Source organism: Theropithecus gelada, chromosome 15 (assembly GCF_003255815.1).
Source record: "Theropithecus gelada isolate Dixy chromosome 15, Tgel_1.0, whole genome shotgun sequence".
Lineage (NCBI taxonomy): Eukaryota > Metazoa > Chordata > Mammalia > Primates > Cercopithecidae > Theropithecus > Theropithecus gelada.
The window spans coordinates 111355055-111376895 of NC_037683.1; the positions used below are offsets into that span (position 1 = coordinate 111355055).

The window sequence follows — 21841 nt, forward strand, 5'->3', positions numbered from 1 at the left end:
CGGGGGCGGGGCGGGACACGGGGCGGGACACGGGGGCGGGACACGGGGGCGGGGGCGGGCGCGGGGGCGGGCGCGGGGGCGGGGCGCGGGGGCGGGGCACGGGGGCGGGACACGGGGGCGGGCACGGGGCGGGACGGCGCCGGGGAGCCCCAAGCCGACTCTCACTTACCTGAAACCGGCTCCTCAACGGCCGCCGCCCGCCTTTCCTTTTAGGGCCTGACTCCCGCCCTTCGTGTCCTACACCCTGTGTGCCCCTGGTGCGGGTGGGGACACCACGGCCCAAGCAGCTGGCCCCATTCGTGATCCGGGAGCCTGGTGCCAGCGAGACCTGGGATTTCCGGTCTGGCTGGTCTTGGGCCCCGCGGAGCCAGGTTGATGCCCCTCGCATGAAGCTTGCAGGCCGGGGCATTGGCCTCTCTCTAGCTGGGAGTGACGTCCATCACTGCTGTCATTAGCCTTCCCTCAATCAACCTGTCCCTGGGGTGGGAGCACAGTGGGTTCTGGAACCCTCAGGTCTCAGTTTTCCCTGCTGTAAAATGCACGTGATAGTGAGGCTGTCATAGGCCTGAAGGAGTTGAAATCTGCCATGTGCTCAGGATGGCACCTAGCTCGGCGCCTCCCAGCCTGGTGCCACCATCTGGCATCAGAGATGAAACACTTCTCCCAGACCCCCTCCCCTGGAACCCCCCGCACTCAGCTCTCCATCAGCCACCACCTCCAGGGTGGGACAAGGAGGCCCTGCACCTGATGGGGACCCAACAGTGCTGGGCAGCGCCACCTGGGTCTGGGCGATAATGGGAGCCTGAGTGTGGGGCCTGCATGGAGGGAGCCATTGTCTCTTGGGCCTCTTAATGGCTACTTCCCTAGAGTCCAGAGAAGCGCTGCTGCTCAAGGGGGGACAGCGCCAGCAGCTCCCTCTGGGGCTGGAGTGGGCACAGCTTGGGGGTGCCTTGCCCCCACCCACCTCCCATGAAGGTTCCTGGGTCTCCTGGGGAACTCCTCGCTACAGTGCTGAGGCTGACCCCGGGGCTGACCAGGCCCAGGATGGTGTTGGACCACCTGCATCCCCCTGCAGCAGGCAGGGAGGGCTCTGCAGCCATCACCCACACACATCTGACCGTTTCCAGGGTGGCAGGGAGTGAAGTCCCCACCCAATAACCTCCCCCAGTTCAGGGGCCTTTGCGTTCACCAGCAGCTGCCTCACTCCATGTTTCCCCTGTGCTGGGGGTGATTGCAGGGAGATGATTCTTTGGTGTTCCCTGGGCAGGTCATTGCCTCAGCCCCTGCCTGGTGTCCTGGAGCAGCTTGGAGAAGTTACATGAACAGGAAACTAACTGTCTGCAGCCCCCAGGTGAGACTTGGCTGCTGTTTCCCGCTGCCTCTGCTCCTGGCTGTCAAAGCCCCATGGTAACAGCATCCAGGGCAAATTTAAATGGCACCCCAGAGAATAAGAGTGGGCCTGGGTATCACTGTCGTGACTGGTGGCTTGCGACAAGTAGCGTGGCTTCCGTGGTGATGGGAGGTGTCATTTCCCCTGAATCTGCACTGAAGAGAAGGTCCTGGAAGCTTTCGGGCCCACCCTCCAGGGTCTGGGTCTGTGTCTCTGGGAGTGGCCAGGTGGGCAGAAGAATCCTCGCTGCCTGGCAGTCAGGTTTGGAGCTGGGGAGGGCTGGGCCCAGTTAGCAATGAGCTTATCGCGGTGAACCAGAGCTCAAGATAAAGCGAGAGGCCCAGCCCAGACACCTCCTTCCCTGGTCCCAGCCCCTGTGCCTTGGCCTGTGTGGTGGAAGCCAGGCTGTCTCCTCCAGGAAGCCCTCCCTGCCCTGCCTGCTCACACACAACCTCTCCCAGATTTCTCCCCATCCAGGCTAAGTAGGATTCCCAAGAAGGCTCCACCCCCAGGCAACTGCCTGCAGTCAACATTGTCACCTCCCCCAGTGAACGGCAGTGGTGTTTTTCCTCTTCAGCAGTGGCCTCTGGAGGGGTCTCAGCAGGTGGGGAAGGGCGGTCTGAGTTAGCCCCAGCGGATGCCTCTCCTCCCAGCAACCCCCAGCAGCAACTTCCACCTGCTGACCCTACCCAGCTCACAGAACTGCCCAACTAGGTGTCCTTGTGGTTGATTGGGGGGAGGGGCTGTTACCTCCCAGTCCCCACCAGGCTGAGACAAGAGCCCTGCGGGCCTGGATCTTGGAGATGGGACTCCCACCCACATGGTCTCCGGGTGGGTCCATCCTGGGGGGTGCAGAAGGGAGCTCCATGTACCCCTGGCGATCTGTCCATCTGAGCCTCAGGGGTCCTGGGCACTGAGCTGGGCTGGTCTGGGCTGGGCTGAGCTGGGGTATGCACTGTCATTGGGGACAGAGAGGGGATGCTGAAGCAGGTGCTTCTGGGTGGCGCCTGCCTGGAGGATCACCCCAGCAGGTGCACCCAGCAGCTGGATGAGCCTCTAGTAGAGAAAGTGCCCTGTCCGGAGGGGTATGTGAGCTGAGGCTGGGGGCCTGGAGGTGCAGGGGGAGGAGTTGGGGAGATGCAGAGGTCCGAAAGATGTCCCAAGGCTGTAAGACCCTGGTGAAGGAATGGAAGAGCCAGCACTGGTGGGGAAGTGGGGAGGGGGAGCTGGATGGCCTGGCTCTGGGCTGGACACATGGTCTGCGCCCACACCTGAGCTGTGCTGTGGAGCCCCAGTCCCCACCTGGGCACGTCCTGTCCTCTGAGGCACAGGGATTCCTAGTCCTCGGCTCTAACCCCTCATCTCCCACCATTGGGATGATGAGTCCGTAGGCAGAGCCAGCCTCACAGGGGACCCAAAAGCCAGTTCAGATGGACAGCAAGTCGAGGTCCCACCGGGCACACACACTCCGTGCAGAAAGCTAACGTGCTGTTTATTTGGGGACTTGGTGGGGAAGCACTGTGGCAGCGGCTCACTGGTAGCCAGCCAACTGCAGGATGGTGGGGTAGCGAGTACGATGGGCCATGCACTTCTGGCGGTCGATGAAGAGACTGTTGGTCATGGCGGTGATGTCCTTCTCCAGGCTCATGTGGGTGTCCTCGAGGTTGCGCAGGGACTGCTCTGCTTCTAGAAGCTTCTCCCGCAGCGCTGCGAGGGACATGTTCAGTTCCTCCACCTCGCTCACCAGCCTGGGGGTGTTGGGGAGTATGAGCCGGGGCTGGGGAGGGCAGAAGTATGCACCTTCTGGGGTGCAAGGAACCCAAAACTCCCAATGGGAGCTGGCACGAGGTCCTGGGAAGACTCCGTGAAAGGACCCCTAAGGGCTCTAGGGCAGAGCACAAATTACGAGGGTCCTCCCAGGGAGCGTGGGTGAGTGCGAATGAGTGACCCGCATGCGATCTCGACCCGGGCAGGACAGGACTGGCCCTCAGCCCACCAGGCTCGGTTCTTTCCATTCCTGATGTTTAACGGAGGGAGGCCCCCAGTTCCTTGAAGGAACTGAGGGGCAGGGAAGAAAGGTACTTAGGCTCAGCAGGGGCCACTGGGCATCCGTTAACAAGGGAAACAAAAGGACGGCCCATCTATGCCTGGAGCCCGAGCGTAGGTCATACTTCCCACCAGAGGTGTGGACAGCACCCTCAGGGCAGCAGGGAACGGCCCTGCCTGGCTTCTCTGGCCCTGTGGCCTCCTGGAGCTCACCTTGTCTGCAGGAGCTTCCTCCCGGGAAGATGAGGCAGCACAGGGTGGGGTGAGACCACGTGGGCACAGGTCCCTGGCACTGGGAGCCCCCCCATCACCTGCCCAGGGTCATGTCCATGTCTGTGTGTTTAAGGTGTGCTTGTGCGTGGCCCCAAAGTCTCCCTCCCCTCTCAGCACCTGCGGGGGATGTGTGGGGGGGGTTGGGGTGTTTATTGGAGGCTGAAATCAGAGAGTAGCAGGGAGGTGGTGGACCGGGCCACCTGGGACTGCCTCAGAGGCACAGGCAGCACCTGAACTGGGCTGCATCGCGGCACAGCTCCACGTTGGGCCGGTGTGAGCGCAGGTACAGCCGGGTCTGGGCGACGCGCAGAGGGGCCTCCTTGTCCTTGATGGCCTGCTTCAGTGCCGCCACGTTGTGCTCCTGATCTGTGATTTCCCGCAGCGTCTGCAGACAGGACAGTGCCCTTGGGCCTGTGCCCTCATGCCCGGGCATATGGAATGCCGATACCAGGCTGGTCCTGCCCAGGTCCTGGGGCTGTGTCCAGACGGCAGTCCTGACCAGTGGCCCCAGGGAGGCATGAATGAAGGAACAATGTGCACGGGGCCCCAGCGGGCTCTGGAACAGTCAGGCAGCCTGTTGCCCCTTAGCTCTGGTCCAAGAACTACCATCCTTGGTGGTCACCAGGACCCGAACCCTGCTCAAGGACTGGGCACTCAGAGGCGGTAAAGGCCACGCTGAGACCCTAGATCAGAGCCCTGCCTGCCAGGCCAGGACTCTCGGGGACCCCTGGGAGGTCAGTGCTCCCCAGACCACCTGCTGCCTCCATCCTCCCCACAGCTCCTCCTGTTTAGTCATGGGGGTGGCAACACCCGCCCATCATACCCAGCGTCGCCTGGTTTTACACAGGTTTACGGAGAGGTGGTACTTGCTTCTGGGGTCCCTCGGGGTAAGTGGGGCAGAGGAGAGCGGTGCTGAAGGCCCAGGCCAGGTGATGCGGGGGCAGAGTGGTGGGCAGGCGCGGGAGCCGTCTTGGGGGTTCAGGGCGCCCCACCTTGTGCAGGTGCTGCTGCAGCTTGTGCCGCGCGTCCTCCAGCTCCTCGCAGCGGCGCCCGAAGGCCAGGTTCACAGCGTCGCACTGCAGCCGCAGGTCCTCGGAGGTGTCGCGGAGGATGCAGTCCACCAGCACCCGCAGGTTGGCCGAGGCCAGGCGCTCGCGCTGGGCGCGGCACAGATTGTCCTGCGTGAACTTGGCCCAGGTCTCCGGGGTGGAGGCGCTGCGGGTTGGGGGACAGCCAGGGGGTGGCGGGGAGGCTCTGCCAAAGGCCGGGGGTCCTGCCGCGCCCCCATGCCTTGTCTGCGCCCCGTGCTCCTGAAGGACTCGCATGGACTCCGATGCAGCCCGTGCCGCCCCACGAAGCCCAGTCCCCCAGGCTCCCCGTCCCCGAGTGCCCCCCGGCCCACAACTCCCCTGAGTGCCCCCACACCCTACCCACTTCGGGCGCTTAGTCCCCTCGCGTCCCCGCGATCCCGTTCCCAGCACCGCCGCCCCCGAGGCCGCCTCTGCAGCACCTCCGGCCCCCGTAGCCCCCTTCCCTGGTACCCGGCGCCCGGGTCCCCTCCCTGCGCCCGGGGGTTTGCTGCGCTCAAGTGGGCGGTGGTCGCGCGCCCTCTGCTGGCCGTGGACGGAAACGCAGTCCTGCCGGCGCCTGGGGCTGACCCACCCCACCCTGTCCTGTCTCCCCGCGACCTGGCTGTGCACGCGCTGGGCACTTGAGGGGGTCTTGCTCGCTTGCTCATGCCGGGGTAGAAAGTTTCCCAAGTGCCCTCGGGGGCGAGGGCCTCTGGGCCAGGCTGGGGGAAGCGGCCCCGCTGAGGCCCCCAGGTGGAGGGAGGCAAGTCCACAGCCAGGGCAAGCGCGGGGTCAGAGCTGGGGCCCACCTCTCTTGGAAGGCGGTGGAGTGAGGATGAGCCTGCACCTGGGTGCTCTGGCTGTGGTAGCGCCCGCAGGTCTCATCGATGTTGTAGGCCTCCACCTTGTCCGACCAGTCCATCTCGCAGGTCTCCTTGCGCTCCCGGTTCAGTCTGGGGCGAGGTGGGGCAAGGCCTTGGTATGTGCCCAGGGAGGGCCCTGCTGGGGACTGTCCCTGCTGCAGGCTGGGCCCTAGTGCCCGCTTCAGGAGGGAACTCTGGGCCAGCCTGTCCTGGGTGGCCCTCATGCTCAGCAGTGACCAGGAGCAGCCGCCCAGACTGGGAGGCTGCAGAGCAGACGTGGGACTGGGCTCTGGCCACTCAACCTCAGGCTGGGCCGGAACCTCCCCCACCCAGCCCTGCGCTCCCACTGTGACCTGGGGCAGCCCCTGCCCTGGGCCTCAGGGTCCTGTCGTTCAATGCCTTGCCCCAGGACCAGCCGTGGGTGGGGTCAGGAGTCATCCCTTGGGCAGCCCTCGACCCACCGGATCTGGCTCACAGCTTGCATGATGGTTCTCTTCAGCAGCTCCTGAATGTTCCGGATGAGCTCGGCTTCCTGAGGAAGGAGACGCCCTGAGCACCAGAGCCAGTCCCTGGTGAGGATCCCAGCAGGCCCAGCTGCTGCTGGCCTTGGTCAACACCTGAGCCACCCGAAGGAGCTGAGTGCCAGGGCCTGAGCTCTGACTGTGCAAGTTCTGCTGTCTCACTGGGTTTATCTTGGGCTTTTGGGCATCCTCCTTGATGAGTTGTAAGTGGGGTGTTTTCCTCCAGGGCCTTCCATGGGCTGCTGGGAAGGTCCCTCAGCGGCAGTTCCCACGCCCCAGGCTTTAGGGGTCATCACTGCTGCTCCCTCAGTGCACCCAGGAACATTGGCCTGCCCCTGGTGCCTGAACAGCCCCTGAGGAACCAAACTCTAGGGGCCTAGATGCCTGCCCAGGCTGCCCCTCAGGGATCTGTGCTGGGAAAGGCCATGCTCACAGCAAGAACAGGAGGAGGATCCTGTGTTTCTTCTTACTGCCTGGCCAGTTTAATTTTCTGTGTGTAGGAACAAGCCTTTTCCCTGTGATTGGGGTCTTTGCCTTGACCACCGGCTACCTCCGTGTGTGCCAGGGCCCGAGTCCTGCGCCCCTCTGTCCCTGGGTTTGCCTCTTCCTGCACTGTCAGTGTCTCCATTACTGGGCAGGTGCCCTTGGTGCGGGCAGAGGGTTTGCGGGAGCTGTAGGAGTTCTTGAGGCACTGAGGGGGTGCAGGGGGAGGGGCCTGGGGAAGGGAGGGAGGAGGGAAGGCATGAAGGGAGGAATGAACTCAAGGGTTCTTGCCTGAGCTTGGGGGTGTGGCAGGAGAACAGCTGCCCCCACCCCACATCTTTCATGAATGTCTATGGGCTTGCAGTGGTTCTCAGGGAGGCCCCGGGCTCTGAGAGGTCAGAGAATTCTCCAGAGCCAGCATCAGGGCCAGGACTGAGTTACTTTCTCACCCTATGAGGCTGCCTCACTGACAAGCTGGGCTGGATTCGGAAGTTACAGGGGACATGGAGGAGAGGGGACCTGCCGGTGCAGATCTTTGTGGCCTGGGCTCTGTATAGGATGTATGGGAGTGGTGGCTCCCAGCCCACCCCACCCTAGCTGTCCACACCCGCAGTGCTAGCTCAGGCCTGGGTTTCCACCTCGGGAACAACTGTCCCAGCCAGCTATGGTCTTTGGGGAGGTGCCTTGTGGCTCAGTTCAGGGAGCCCAGGGTGAGGATGACTGTGCCAGCACTCAAAGGGATTGGAGGACAAAGCCCAGAAGAGGAACAACTGCCTGGGAGTCAGGGGCCTTCCAGGGCAAAGCTTCCTCCTGGTCTGTCACTAAGGGGCCAGATTTCGGGACTCAGGGTTCCCAAGTGCAGAGGGCTGGGCTCCCGCATGCCTGCAGCAGCCACCTGGCTTGTCCACATGAACTGCCGGGGCCCCTGCTCTCTGCGCCCACAAGTCCCGGCCACCAAAGGCTGCTGGCACCTTCAGCAATTCCGTCTCCACATGGTCGCGCACGAGGTTGGGGTGCTGGCGGCGCTCACGACACTGCAGGTTGTCAGTGGCGATGGAGAAGGGCACCTCCGTGGCGTCCAGGGCGCGCTCCAGCCGCTGCTTCTGGGCCAGCAACAGGTCGGTCTCCGCAGCCAGCGCTTCCACCTCGCGCTGCAGCTCCGACTTCCAGCCGTGCATGTCCTGCAGTCGCTCGCCAACCCTGCGCGTGGAGTCTTGCTGCGTGCGCTGCGCCAGCGCCTGGGTCTCCGATGCCAGCTGCTGGCTCTCATGCCGCTGCCGCTCCGACTGGTCGCGGTCCGCGAAGGCCTGGTGGTAGCGAGCATAGCAGTTCTGGAACCACTCCTCCAGCAGGTACTTGGCGGTGCGGAAGCCTGCGGTGGCCAGCCCGGAGGACGCGTAGGCGCCTGTGTTGCGGGCCACCTCGTACTCTTTGGCGGGCAGCTCGCAGGGCGGCACCGTCTGCGGGGCCGGCTCTTTGGTTAGGAGTACGTCCGTCTGCGCCATGGTGCCAGCCGCCCACCAGGGCCAGGGGAGTGAGGGGTGTGGCCAGCCGGTTGCGATCAGCCCAGTGCGGTCAGCGGGGCAGCTCCAGCGGCTCAGTCCCAGAGCAGGACGCGGCTCCCAGTCGCCTGGGTGACACTGTCAACCAAGAGCTTCCTGTTGCTAAGAAACGGGATCCCTTCTCCAGTGGCTGGGGGAGGGGGCATTCAGGGTGGCAGGCAGAACTGCCCTCTTAAAGGGCCAGGCAGCCCCAGCCCCACCATCCCTGTCCCCGCCTCGGAGCAATCAGCAGTGGCCAAGGGTTCTTGTCACTTAGAGGATCCTGGGGCCAGCCTGTCGCCAGCCTCTGTGTCGCACCCTTAGGGTTTAGGGTGTGGGTGGGGACCTGCTGCCCTAGCCCCTTCCTTGGTCCATCCATTTGTTCCTGGTTTGGCTCTCTGAACCTGTCCTGTGGGCAACTCAGGGTGAAAAAGACAGAGGAGGCTCTGCCCACCTGCAGCCCCCTCAGGGCACAGGGGTGTGGCTGTCGTGTGGGTGTTGGGTGTGCTGACTGACAGTGTTACTTGATGTCTCCCACTGTACATGTGGCTGCCCTCCCTGCCCTCCTGACCCCAACGGCAGCCTGGTAGCACAGAGAAGGTCCCAGGTCAGGCCTCCTCCGGGGCAGTCTGAGGCAGTTCCTGCAGGGACTCTGCTCCATCTGCCCCTGGACCTAGTGCCTGGAGCCAGGCCCTGGCTTCTGGCCTCCTCCTTCCAAGTCCCAGCCAGGGTCCCTTCAGGCTGGGCACAGCGGGGAGGGAGTCTGAGCATGCTCTTTGCTGGGGAGTTGAATTCAGCCTCTGGGTAAGTGTCTAGAGTCAGACTCCCAAATCTGCCCCACAGGGTGGAGGCAGGTCCTGTGCTGCGGAGGCTACCCTCAAAGCCACCTAGGGCCAGGCTGCCTGGCAGAGGCTGGATGGGCAGGAAGCGCCCCAGGACGCATGGGAGTCCTGCAAACCTGGGGTCAGGGGAGCCCCAGCCTAGGCGCGATTCCCCAGGCGGCCAGCGGAGGGCGGCGTTGGCCTGGCGGTGAGAAGCCTGAGGCTCCTGGCTTGGCCTCCCCTCAGCCTGCTTGGCGCATGCAGTCCTGGGGACCCCCAGCCCCTCCGGCCTCCTCTTCCCTGAGACTCCCCACCAGAGAGTCCTCACTAGGAAGTCCATGCCCCTCCTACAGCACAGGCCCCTGGGCCCCTGTTCCCTCCACCTTCACCCTCTCTCCCACCATAGCCCCCACCCTCACTCCGGCCACAGGGGCTCCTCCTGGGCCATTCCCACCCACCCAGGGTCTGTCCATCCCCACTGTGTGCCCGCCAGTGTCCTCCCCCGGACCTGACCTCCCCCGATCCTGACCTCTCCCACGGCCAGAACCCTCACTCCATGCTGTGGTCACCGCAGTGCGCCTGGCCTGACACAGCCTCTTGATGGGGCTTTGAGGACAGCGTCCCAGAGACTTACCCCAACCCAGGCCGAGCCAGAACCTGTGGCAGGCGGCCTGGGAACCTCTTCTCACTATCCATCGTCAAGATTGGGAGGTCAGGGGAACATCAGAGGCTGGAGTGGTCTGAGAAACAACCTCGAGCCTCACTGTGACTCAGTTTCCCCAGGCGGCAGCAGGTTGGAGCCCACGCAGGGCAGGATGCCAGGCTCCACCTTTTGTCTGGAACCTGCATTCACTGGGCACCTCTCTGTAGGCAGAGCAGAGCAGAGCAGAGCTGCCCATGTTTGTTCCCTGATCTGCAGCCCAGGAACCCGAGAGACCACCTGAGCCAAGGAGAAGGCCTGTGGGCCAGAGCCCAGCTCTGCGAAGTGGGAGACCTCTCAGCCTCCACTTGCAGGTGCCCTGAAGTCGTTGGCAGGGGGCGCTGCCTGCCTGGGGCTCCCAGACTGAGGGAACACAGATTCACCTGGTGACCGCAATAGGCCCTGCAGGCTGAGGGACAGGACTTGACCAAGGATGCATCAGAGATAGGAGACTGGGCCCTCACTCCTGCCAGCTGCAAACTCCCAAAGCCCCCAGCCCTCTCATGGGGTGAAGACGCCCTGAAGGACACTCCAGTGTGCTCCCACCTCTGGGTTCTGCCAGCCGGAGAGTGGGAGCCTCAGGCCGCATGTGTCTTGCTGGGTCTCAGCTTCAGGGGACCCCAGGGTGCTGGCAGCTCCCTGAAACCTGGGTCAGGGGGTATCCATTAGAGCACCTTGGTCAGGACCCAGAGATGGGGAGGGCAGGGCTAAGAGCACCCCGGGCAGTTGGCATCTCCAGAAAGCAGGAGGTGGGGCATGGCTGTGTGACAGATGTCCCTGTGACAGGGACGATTGGAGGGACAGAGGGGCGTGCTCAGGGGCTGAGGGGCAGACGAGGCCACCAAAGGGCACCTTGGACACTGGAGGGCCCCAGGAAGGCCCCTGGACCCCATTCTGATTGATCAGGGCCAGTGACCTTGGCCCAGACTGCGGGCCTGGGGACTTGGTTCCTTTAGTTTCTTAAGAAACTACTATACTCCTTTTTGGCATAGCTGTACGATTTTCCATTCCCACCAGTAATGTGTGAAAGCTCCAGTTTTTACTCATGCTCCTCAGCGTTTGATGTTTTTATTTTAGCCATTCTGAGATATATATATATATGTATTAATAAGTCATTGTGGTCTTTATTTGCAAATTTCTAATGACTAATGATATCTAACATCTTTTTCTGTTCATAATTAAATGCCATCTGTATTCCTTCTCACATATCACTAGCACAGCCATGAAAAATCAGAGCAAAATTTTTAGAACAATATTCAAGGGAAAAGGTGTTTATTTAGAACAATGAAAACAATGAGACGTTAACTCCCAGCTTAAATAAAATTGATTGTGTCTATAAAAATGGTGAAAATATTGTACTTCCTTGGCAAAAGATGAAAGGGGAATACTTTATATTCTCTGAAATAGTATCCATCATTTGTCTTTGGTTTGTTTATTATGTGTATGATTTTGAAAAACTGCATCAAAGATGTAGCTTTCTGGTGTTTGCTTTGATATTATCCTTGCAAACAGAAAAGCTGGCACATGTTTCTGTATAAAACTGGTCAAAGTTGGCCTAGGAGTGTTATTACATTGTACTTTCACTTTACATCATACTGTAAGAGTTTAACAATAGCTAAGGCATCAGCATTGATGTGGACTTATCATCCCTATTTAAGAGTTGGTGTAAGGTTTAGGAGAGTTATGTGCTCTTATCATAAAATAAATCTATGAAGCATCTATATAAAAACTCAGTATTTCTGGTTTCAAATTCAGTACTGTGCCATCTGCTTGATAGATTTAAGTTTGCAGGTTAGAGACATTTTATTGCATAACTTCAACGATATATCACAGTGTACTCTTGACTATGTTTAAATCACAAAAAGCCTTTAATCTACACTCAGTTCTTTGAACTGAAATCTTCAGTTTGAATATGAATTTCACTTAAAGAACATCCCTAGAAATTTTAGAGAGAAAAAGACTTTACTTGCAGATACAATCTGCATTTGCTTTGACAATTAGTTCACATATGTAAAATAAGTCTACCTGTCTGTATGCATAATTAAGATGTAACAGCAGTGTGGTAATGACTTGTTAATTAAAGCAATTAGAATGGTAGTAGATCATGGCACAATGCACCTTAAAAGCCGTGAACAGAATACATCACAAGCTATGATACAATGAATAGTCATTGGGTTGAAAGTAGTTTCCACATATAAAAACACAAAGCATATTTTAGCCCTTTAAATGTTCAGTCAATATTGGTCTTCTTGTAGATGCATTTATGAAACAAACAAACAAAACCACAAAACATATAGCTTACCTGCTTCTCAAAACTTGTTGCACAAAGGATTGAGGGACTTCTCTACCCCAGGACCTATTATTAAAACCAGTAAGTCCGCAGTGAAAATCCTTTATTTGCCTGGAGTGTCATCTGATGTGTCTGTTGCAGGCAGCTGTGGCAGTGGTGGATGGTTCAGTGAGACGGAGCCTGCCCACGTCTGTCCATCCATCAGTGGGCTAGTGTCTCTGTGGCTGCACCTGAGCCTTCTCTACAGCAGTTATGGCATTAGCATGGTATTCAAAATAAATAATATTTGATTCAAACTTCCATTTCAGTATTCATTTTCTGACTAAGTTTGTGTAGCATGCTTAATTTTTCTGAGGCTCAATTTTAGTAATGGTAAAGTTATATCTGCTTAAAAGACAGGGGCACATCCCAATTTTGTGTGCATTTATTTTTTCTTGAGATGGAGTTTTGCTCTTGTTACGCAGGCTGGAGTGCAATGGCGTGATCTCGGCTCACCACAACCTCCACCTCCCGGGTTCAAGGGATTCTCCTGCCTCAGCCTCCTGAGTAGCTGGGATTACAGGTGCCCACCACCACTTCCAGCTAATTTTCTGTATTTTTAGTAGAGATGGGGTTTCGCTATGTTGGCCAGGCTGGTCTTGAACTGACCTCAGATAATCCACCTGCCTAGAGGCCTTCCAAAGTGTTGGGATTACAGGTGTGAGCCACCATGCCTGGCCTCATCCTCAAAAAAGAATGTTTCAAAATTTTGTGTGGGTTTTTTTTTTTAAGTAGAGGAGTAACACTTTATTAAAATGCCACTATCTATGTTCTAACAAATACCTCAATTTCACAATTAAATGTATGTGGGGAGAGAGAGGGAGGGAGAGAGAGAGACAGAAGGAGGGAGGTGGGGAGAGAGAGAGAGAGGAAAGATATCTCTGGTGTCTCTTCCTTTTCAGATGAAGACCCCAGTCCTAACAGATTAGGGCCTCACCCTTTTGCCCCCATGTTAACCTTTACCTTCTTCTTCTTTCTTCTTTTTTTTGAGATGGAGTCTTGCTCTGTCGCCCAGGCTGGAGTGCAGTGGCGCAATCTTGGCTCACTGCAAGCTCTGCCTCCCGGATTCATGCCGTTCTCCTTCCTCAGCCTCCTGAGTATCTGGGACTACAGGCGCCCACCACTACCCCTGGCTAATTGTTTGTATTTTTAGTAGAGACCAGGTTTCACAGCGTTAGCCAGGATGGTCTCGATCTCCTGACTTCGTGTTCCGCCCACCTTGGCCTCCCGAAATGCTGGGATTACAGGCGAGAGCCACCACTTTACCTTCTTAAAAGCTCCTTCTCCAAATACAGTCACATTGGGAGATAGAGCTTCAGGTTAGGAATTCTGGGGGGACAAAATTGTCTCCAAAAAAGACACTAATATGAGTGCTCAGATTGCTGGTGAATATGTTCATGTTACAATTATTTTTGCTTCACAGTTTTAGATAATGAATACTTGGATAATATCTGCTGTATTGTAATTTTTTCAACACTTCTTACTTGCAAGGATTGTAAACAGAAGTCTAATGTAATTATTATGTCTGTTTCTCTGTAGACAATGTGTTTGTTCCTCTGCCTTTTTAAAATATTTTATCTTTGTTATAGGTTTTCTACAGTTTGAATATGATATTCCTAGGTATATTTTTAAAATATTCATCCTGCTTGGTGTTCTCTGAGCTTTTTGGATATGTAATTTGGTGTCTGTCATTAATTTGTGTTTTTTTCCTAGTGAAAAAATGAACTTTATAGATTTTGCATTCTCAACTTTCACTTATTTTCAAAATGAGAGACAAGACACCTAAACTCCAAGATTTCAGTCCTGAATGCAATAGTACCAGATTTCCAAGTTACATAAGTGAGTTGCATAAACACTACTATTTCAAATGTACCCTATAAGAAACACATGGACATATCTGAGTGGTTTAACCACACAGTGTCATATCAATAAACATCAAAGTATCTGACATGTATTTGTCCATTGAAGGTAAACACAACTCTAAGTATCAAATTAAATTAATCATTTGCCTTTTATAATCTAAATTGGAAACTGAAAAACCGGAAGAATGTAGAGGTAAGTAACTGAAAACACTCCACTTACTGCACACAAGCCCATCATGACAAAGAATCTAGAAGTAGCTTTCCTCAGAATAATTGAACATTTGAAATATTATTTTACCAGAAAAGTTAAAGCTTTTAATGTGAAAATCATGGTAAATGACATTTACCATGACATAAGTTAAATGACATTTTAACTTAATAGTAATAGTTAAGTATCTAGCAAATTACAGATTTTGAGCAATTAGTTACCCACATTTCACCAGGACCTTCAGTGAAAGTGTCTGCTCTCAACATTTGACCAGAACCTTCCAGTTCTGAAGTGTCTACTCTTTAGAGTTGCTTTAGCTTTACATATCTGTAAAACCTAAGATTCCTCAATGAGAAGTTATAGTTTATTCTGTACTAGATACACGTAATATATATATAGATTTAGAACAAATGGATGCTTTTTACCTTCAGAGAAAGTATTTTCATTTATACAACATTAGATTTTTTTCACCCATGTGTAGGCATGAAAGTGTTTTCCAAATGCACAGGGTCCACTTCCACAATTCTAAAGCAAAAATAGAGGCACACTAGTGGATAATAATTTATAGTTGTATGCATTTTTTACCTATGTTTAAAGAAATTCAATTGCCATTTAGACAGAGATGTGACGAACTTGTAACACATTTCTATGACTTGGAAAATTAAAGGTCTAAAAATGTCATAGCTCTGGGCAATTTGCAATTTGTGCATGGGTTCACTCACCCTATGGTCCGTGAACTCCCTTATCCTGCCAGTTGGGGGTACTTTCAGCAAATATGAGACTCAAAAGACTAAGGAAGAAGGGCTCATTTAAATTAGTTCCCCTAAAAGTTGATTCTAATCTTGCAATGAACAGTTTTAATATACTTGTGAGTTAAATTTTAAAGTAATTATAAAGCCATTTACTCTATCATAAATGAATGAAATGTAATTCAGAACCACACTTGAAACAAGTCTTTCATTTTAATGAATGGTATCTTTCATTTATATACAAAGGAATTCAATTGCCAGCAGCATTTAAATATAGAAATAGTCCCATCTTTTCTCTAGTCTCTTTTATAAAGTAGTGCCATTTTTAAATAGGTGTATTTGTTACCCAGCTTTTCAGTAACTACACTATGGGTATCTAATAGATTCAAGAAAAGATTGGAAAATTGAAAAGATTTAGCATTTTAAACATTTGAAAAATGTTGCTACAAAGCATAGATTATGGATGCATTAGTAAAATAAATTCACACCTTATGTGAGAATCATTAAGTTGGTTTAATAATTATATCACAGAAGTATGGGCTCATTAATATCTATGCCAATTTATGGTAAATAAATGAGAAAGTTTCTGTAGGTAATTCAGCTCTAAGCACCATTAAATACGGTTATGCCAAACAGAACCTGGTTATGTAATATCCAGAATATAAACCTCAGCAAATCCACACTTTTAGAATGACAACACAAGTGAGAGTTAGAATGAGAGGCAATATTTTATTTAAAAGTACCATAGGCTGCTAAGAGTATTCTTTTCTTTAAATAAAAATTTGTGTGGTTGTTAATAATGTACCTTAACACTGGCCCTCCTTGACAGCGGTGTTAGAGATGGTTAGGTGGAACCTATATTACGGAAGTCAGAGTTGCCCATTTCTTTAGTTCAGTGATTAAAATTGAAATTGCTTTTACAGAACAATTGAACTGCTGCTTACAATGTAAATAGAATACCAACAAGATTCCTGTTGTATTCCCATTATTCTCTAATTAGTATTTTTGCATTTCAACTCTGACCTGATCTTGAGTAGTTCCTTTATTTTTATTTTCAAACATTTTTGTGAGTATATAATAGGCATATATATTTACCAGGTGCGTGAGATGTTTTGATGCAGGCACGCAATGTGAACTCATCATATCATGGAGAGCAGGGTATGCATCCCTTCAAGCACGTATCCTTTGTGTTATAATCCAATTACTTTCTTTTAGTTGTTTTTAAATGTACAATTATTGACTAGAGTCCCCCTGTTGTGCTATCAAATAGTATGTCTTATTCATTCCTTCTGACTATTTTTGTACCCATTACCCATCCCCTGCCTTCCCCCCCAACCCCCTATTACCTATTATGTCCATGAGTTCAATTGTTTTGATTTTTTAGATCCCACAAGTAAGTGAGAACATGCAATGTCAGCCTTTCTGTGCCTGGCTTATTTCCCTTAACAGAATGATCTCCAATTCCTTCCAGGTTGCTGCAAATGACTGAATCTCATTCTTTTTTATGGCTGAATAATACTCCACTGTATATATCTACCACATTTTCTTTAATACATTAATTTGTTGATGGACACTTAGGTTGCTTCCAAATCTTAGCTATTGTTAACAGTGGTACAACCAACATGGAAGTACAGATATTTCTTAGATATAGTCATTTCCTATTTTGGGGGTATATACCCAGCAGTGGGATTGCTGGATCATGTGGTACCTCTATTTTCAGTGTTTAGAGGAACCTCCAAACTGCTCTCCCCCATGGCTGTACCAGTAGTACCTTAAAATGCAAATGCAACTGGTAAAAGAAACAAGACAGCATGTAGTATTTGCACTTACAAATCCTACCAGTTTCATAACAATCTGCATTTTTTTTTTTTTTTTGTCCTTGGAAGAGTAACCACTTAATAAAACAGATACATAAAAGCGCAATATTCCTTCCTTTGCATGGCATCCAGGAATGGTGAATGCAAAGAAACAGTCATCCCTTCTCTTCCCCCCACTTCTAGTCTCCCGAAATAGGGACGCCAGGTCAGACAGGTAGAGGAGAGAAATGGGGCACAGGGTAAGATATGATGAATCTCTTAAAAAGAAATCCACTTTCCCCAGAATGCTAGCCTGATGGGAACTCTGCCCCATCCATTCCAACCTAGTAAGGATAATTGAGTTTGTATTTTCTGGTCTCACTTCCTTACATCTAGTGTTCTTTTTTCGTTTCTGTTATTAAATTTCAGAAGACAAACCTTGGCATTTTCTAAAAGAAATTATTTTTACCTAAATACATTGGACTTTGGTCTTAATTTGAAGGAATAGGATAAGTGGCCTTTAGGAGAGCGTTCCTCCTCCTCCTCTTCCAGGGGCTGCCCTGGGTCCCTGAAAGAGGGTGTGATGTGAACCATCTGGGTTGTGAAGTGGATTTTGTTGAGCCTGTGTTTTTTAAGTCCATTAGTCCTGCCCGAGGCTGTGTGCCCTGGAATCCTTGGTTTCGCCTCTGGACCACCTTCAGCCAAGTGGTGACGGTGAAGAGGGTCCCCCCATCCTCCAGGATGTGTGAGAGTTTGTAGGTGATGAGATGGAGGGGGCACCTTTCAAATCTTCAGCACCCACCCCCGCTGCTGGCGGTGCTCTCCCCGTCGTCCTCGTCCAGGACTCCCAGCAGGTCCTCGGATCTCCTCTGCGATGCTCTAACTCACATACTGGGAGGCCCTTTTCCCAGTGTAGTCCCCAATGCCCATATCGGCGTCCCAGGGCCCCACTAGCCGCTTCACCATCTCCAAGGTACACGGCTGCCACGTGCAGGGCGCTGCAGCCCTGCTGGTCCCGGCCTTGCTGTCCCAGGCAGCGGAGCCTCCTTGGGGACGTTGACCAGCACGGCCAGAAGCTCCCGCCCGCGGTGCCAGGCGCCCGCGCAGGCAGGTGCGGCGGTGACGCAGCGCAGCGCGGCCGGCGGCCGGCACAGGAGCCACCCTCGAAGCCGTCCACTCCCCATCGAAGGCCGCGAGCAGCCCCCCGCGCTCCCGGGTCCGGCTCACCCAGCCCCGCAGACGGGAGGCCAGCGCGGGGCCGCCGGAGTCACTGGCCTCTGGCGAGTCCTCCCCGGAGCAGCTCCCCGGCTGCTGCCTCCAGGACACGCCTCCCCTCCGGGGACCCGGCGCTGCCCCTTCTCCAGTCGCGCAAGCTCCGGCGGAACTGACGGCCTCGGGGCGGCGGCTCTGGGGGGGCTGCCCTGTCCGCCTCCCGGCAGCCGCGGGTCCCAGGTCCCGGGTCCCCGTCTGGGGCAGGCGCTGGTGGAGCCGGGAGTCCCTCCTGCGTCCCCGCGGCTCAGGGCGGCCCGTGCGGGGACCGGGCTCCCCTCGCCCGGCTGGGCCCTTCCCGTGGAGCGCCTGGGACGCTGTCTCGGGGAGGGCGCGGCGGCTCCTGCGCTCCGTGGTCCGTGGACGCGGGACGGGCCCCGGGGGAGGCCCCGCCAGAGCCTCTTCCTGAGACGCGGGTACCCGGCGCCATCGGCTGGGTCGGTGCCGTGGCCACAGCGTCCACCCGGAGACACATTTAAACAGTTTTATTCTCCTGTTTAGTCTTATTTTTATTTTTTTCATTCCAGAAACCATTACTACTATGCAAAAAAGTAAACATATCTAGTTTAAATAATAATTTGATACGGTCAGGTGGGGATGAGTGCACACGTGTGTGTACACACAACACAGGCTCTGAACGGGATATTTTGGCGGAGCGGAGGGATAAGGCTTTTATTTTGTTGTTGTGTTGAGTTAGAATCTCCCTTCTCACAATTAAATAATGTAAATCAGGAGTTTTGTTAAAGCTAATTTGTACAGCTAGGCAACATCTTTTCCCCATACATTTATACATATACACTCGTCTCTAATATCTGCACTTATTACTTCATCTAAAAGAGCTTGGAAAAAGAGTCCTAAGTCCTTGGCTAGGTTAAGGTAAACATCTATATTTTAAAGTAATAAAAACACTTGCTATGGACAGAGACATACAGACACTGTGGGTGAAGCTGATTGATGTTCCGCTGAAGGAAATGACATGGGGTTTTCTGAGGGAAAGCCCAGCATGCTACAAGGAGAGGGGAGGTCCCGGGAGGGAACTGTAGTCAGCATTAGGATCTAAGTGTCAAACAACCAAAAACAAGTAAAAAATGGCAGTAGTATGTTTTCACCTGTTAGTAATAACCCTGAATATCAATGAATTAAATTAAATTAAGTAGGAGTGGCTGAATGGATTAAAAGACAGGACCCAATTATATACTGCCTACAAGAGACTCAGCTCACCTATGAAGACTGACATAGACAAAGTGAAGGGATCATGAAAGATACCCCACACAAATGGAAACAGAAAAGCAGGAGTAGCTATACTTAGATAAAATAGAATTTAAGTCAAAAAAAGAAAAAATAAAAATAAGTATATAATCAGAAAGAAATAAACAGCAGCCTAACAGATAAAAGTGCATATGCAAGCAACACTCAAGCACTTAAATACAGAAGCAATATTAACAGACCTTAAAGGACAAATGGACTGCAATATAATAATAGAGAACCTCCACACTCCCCTATAACCAACGCCCCACTATCGTCAATGAACAGATCATCCAGACAACAAAATATCATAAGTTAAACTTTATACGAATGGACCTAACAGATATTTACACAGCTTTCCATTCCACAACTGCACAATGCACATTCTACTGAGTAGCACATGGATTATTCTCCAGGACAGACTATGTGTTAGGTCAAAAAACAAGTCATAACACATCTTTAAAAACTGAATTCATGTCAAGTATCTTTCCTGACCACAGTGGAAGAGTATTATAAATCAATAACAGGAGGAACTTTAAAAACTATACAAATATACGGAAATTAAAATACAAGCTCATGAAAAATACAAGCTCATGAACAGCCGATAAATAAAAGAAAAAGGAAATTAAATATTTATTGAAACAAATAAGAATAGAAACACAACATAACAAATCCTGTGGGATTCAGCAAAGGCAGCTGTAAGAGGAAAAATGCATACCTATAAAGGCCTACAAATCAGAAAAGTAGAAAGATCTCAAATAGCCAACCTGACAATACAGCTCCAGTAATGAGTACAACAAGAAAAATCAAATGCTACAATGAGTAGAAAAAATATCTTACAGATTAAAGGAGAAATTGTAAAAATAGAAACAAAAACTACAAAAAGTCAAAGAACAAAGAGCTGGGGTATTTTGGAAAACTCAAAACTGACAAGCTTTAACTAGACTAAGGATAAGAAAAAAATCATAGATGAAAAAGGAGACATTACAGTTGACCCTAACAGGGTTAGGGTCAGGGTCAGGGTTCAGGGTCAGGGTCAGGGTTCGGGTTCGGGTGTGGGTCAGGGTCAGGGTCATGGTCAGGGTCAGGGTCAGGGTTTAGGGTTCGGGTTAGAGTTAGGGTCAGGGTCAGGGTCAGGGTTTAGGGTTCGGGTGCAGGTTTGGGTTCGGGTTAGGGTATGGGTTAGAGTTCGGGTTCATGTTCGGGTTAGGGGTAGGGGTAGGGTTAGGGTTAGGGTAGGGTTAGGGTTAGGGTTAGGGTTAGGTTTAGGGTTAGGGGTTAGGGTTAGGGCTTAGGGTTAGGGTTGGGTTAGTGTTAGGTTTGGGGTTATGGTTGGGCTTAGGGTTAGGTTAGGGTTAGGAAATTTCTTGACCTGTCGACCTTTGTTATTAACTGAGCGGGAATTAGGAGAGGAGCCTGGTCCTCTCCACACTCCCCAGCAGGTACGCCGCCCATGTTCCTGTGGTGAACTGCGGTTTCTGTATGGTCGACAGGGCTGGACCAAGTAGCTGTGAAATTTCTTCTGAAGAAAACACACAAGGAGGACGCAAGTGAGCTCAGTGGAGGAGGGGTACTACCCCAGGGGACGTCCACATACATGGACTTGTGAACCCCGAATATCTGAGATGGTCTCAGTCAATTTAGAAAGTTTATTTTGTGAAGGTTGAGGACGCACGCCCATGACACAGCCTCAGGAGGTCTTGACGACATGTGCCCAAGGTGGTCGGGACACAGCTTGGTTTTATACATTTTAGGGAGACAGGAGACATCAATATATGTAAGATGAACATTCGTTCCGTCGGGAAAGGTGGGACAACTCGAAGCAGGGAGGGGGATTCCAGGTCACAGGTAGGTGAGAGACAAACTATTGTATTCTTTTGGGTTTCTGAATAGCCTCCCCAAAGGAGGCCATCAGATATGCACTTATCTCAGTGAGCAGAGGGGTGACTTTGAATAGAAGGGGAGGCAGGTTTGCCCTAAGCAGTTCCCAGCTTTTTTCCCTTTAGATTAGTGATTTTTGGGCCCTCAGATTCATTTTCCTTTCACAGGCTAAGCAGCTTTAGGAACTGAAAGGTTCATGAGGCTGTAAGGAAGAGTCGAGTTGCTCCAGGTGAGCCTGGGCCACAACAGCACGCAGGACCTGGGCGCACACGAGGGGCTCCTGGGAGGGTTCGGGAAAGGGAGTTGTGAACCCTGACTATCTGAGATGGTTTCAGGTGATTTAGAAGGTTGATTTTGCCAAGGCTGAGGACGTGCACCCGTGACAGCCTCAGGAGATCCTGACGACAAGTGCCCAAGGTGGTCAGGGCACAGCTTGGTTTTAGGGAGACATGAGACGTCAGTCAATACATGTCAGAAGTACCTTGCTTCCATCCAGAAAGGTGGGGACAACTGGAAGCAGGGAGGGGGCTTCCAAGGTCACAGGTAGGTGAGAGACAAATGTTGCGTTGTTTTGAGTTTCTGGTTAGTCTCTCCAAAGGAGGCGATCGGATGGGCACCTATCTTAGTGAGGAGATAGGTGATTTGGAATAGAATGGGAGGCAGGTTTGCGTTGAGCCGTTCCCAGCTTGGCTTTTCCCTTTAGCTTAGTAATCTTGGGGCCCCAAGATTTTCTTTTCACAGAGCCTATGACTAGATTTGCATTTTTAGATCCTGCGAGGAGGCTGCTACACACA

General features: G+C 52.6%; 1 protein-coding gene across 1 annotated transcript; it reads right to left on the reverse strand.

Annotated features, from left to right (window-relative positions):
- Positions 1–2861: 2861 nt before the first annotated feature.
- On the reverse strand, positions 2862–8151 carry TEKT4 (tektin 4). Its single transcript, XM_025359381.1, has 6 exons — positions 7618–8151; positions 6104–6174; positions 5589–5732; positions 4702–4924; positions 3940–4094; positions 2862–3138 (listed from the first exon to the last, which is right to left on the reverse strand). The coding sequence occupies exons 1-6, from the start codon at positions 8149–8151 to the stop codon at positions 2922–2924; spliced, it is 1344 nt and encodes a 447-aa protein (XP_025215166.1). The 3' UTR covers positions 2862–2921.
- Between the last annotated feature and the right edge of the window lie 13690 nt (positions 8152–21841).